Source organism: Arachis duranensis, chromosome 5 (genome assembly GCF_000817695.3).
Source record: "Arachis duranensis cultivar V14167 chromosome 5, aradu.V14167.gnm2.J7QH, whole genome shotgun sequence".
Classification (NCBI taxonomy): Eukaryota; Viridiplantae; Streptophyta; class Magnoliopsida; order Fabales; family Fabaceae; genus Arachis; species Arachis duranensis.
In genome coordinates this window covers 99,667,831-99,668,190 of record NC_029776.3, presented here as the reverse complement: position 1 = coordinate 99,668,190, position 360 = coordinate 99,667,831, and the positions used below count along the sequence as shown (strand labels likewise).

General features: G+C 32.8%; 1 protein-coding gene across 1 annotated transcript in view; it reads right to left on the bottom strand.

The window, feature by feature from the left end:
- The window catches only part of LOC107491055 (spermidine synthase 2), a gene marked incomplete at its 3' end in the record, with an annotated part of 17,766 nt that overhangs the window by 7,421 nt on the left and 9,985 nt on the right, over positions 1–360 (bottom strand). The window contains 1 exon segment of the mRNA XM_016111828.3: positions 111–234. Within this exon segment, the coding sequence (XP_015967314.1) occupies positions 111–234 (124 nt within the window).

Below are 360 nucleotides of genomic sequence, written 5' to 3'. Positions count from 1 at the left end.
TCTTGGTTTGAGTACACTTTTTGGATTAGGTTTAAGCCTTGGGATAGAAAAATATCTATTTACATTTTTCTTAAAATAAAAAGAAGCAATAATACTATTATTATTATTACCTTGCCAGGGTCCATCAGCATACCAACCACGAAATGCATGAGATGTGCCATTCACTATCATGGATTGCTCCTTCACATTGTCTGTTTCTGAATTTGTATGGTTTTGATGATCCAAATTCTCACCCTGCAAAAAAATTTGTGATATTACTAATAAACTCAGAATTCGTGTCAATGGCTTGAGTATATTTAATTTGCTGGAGAAATGTTGAAGATATATAGCGAATTTGGTACTACGAAAGAAGATCACATG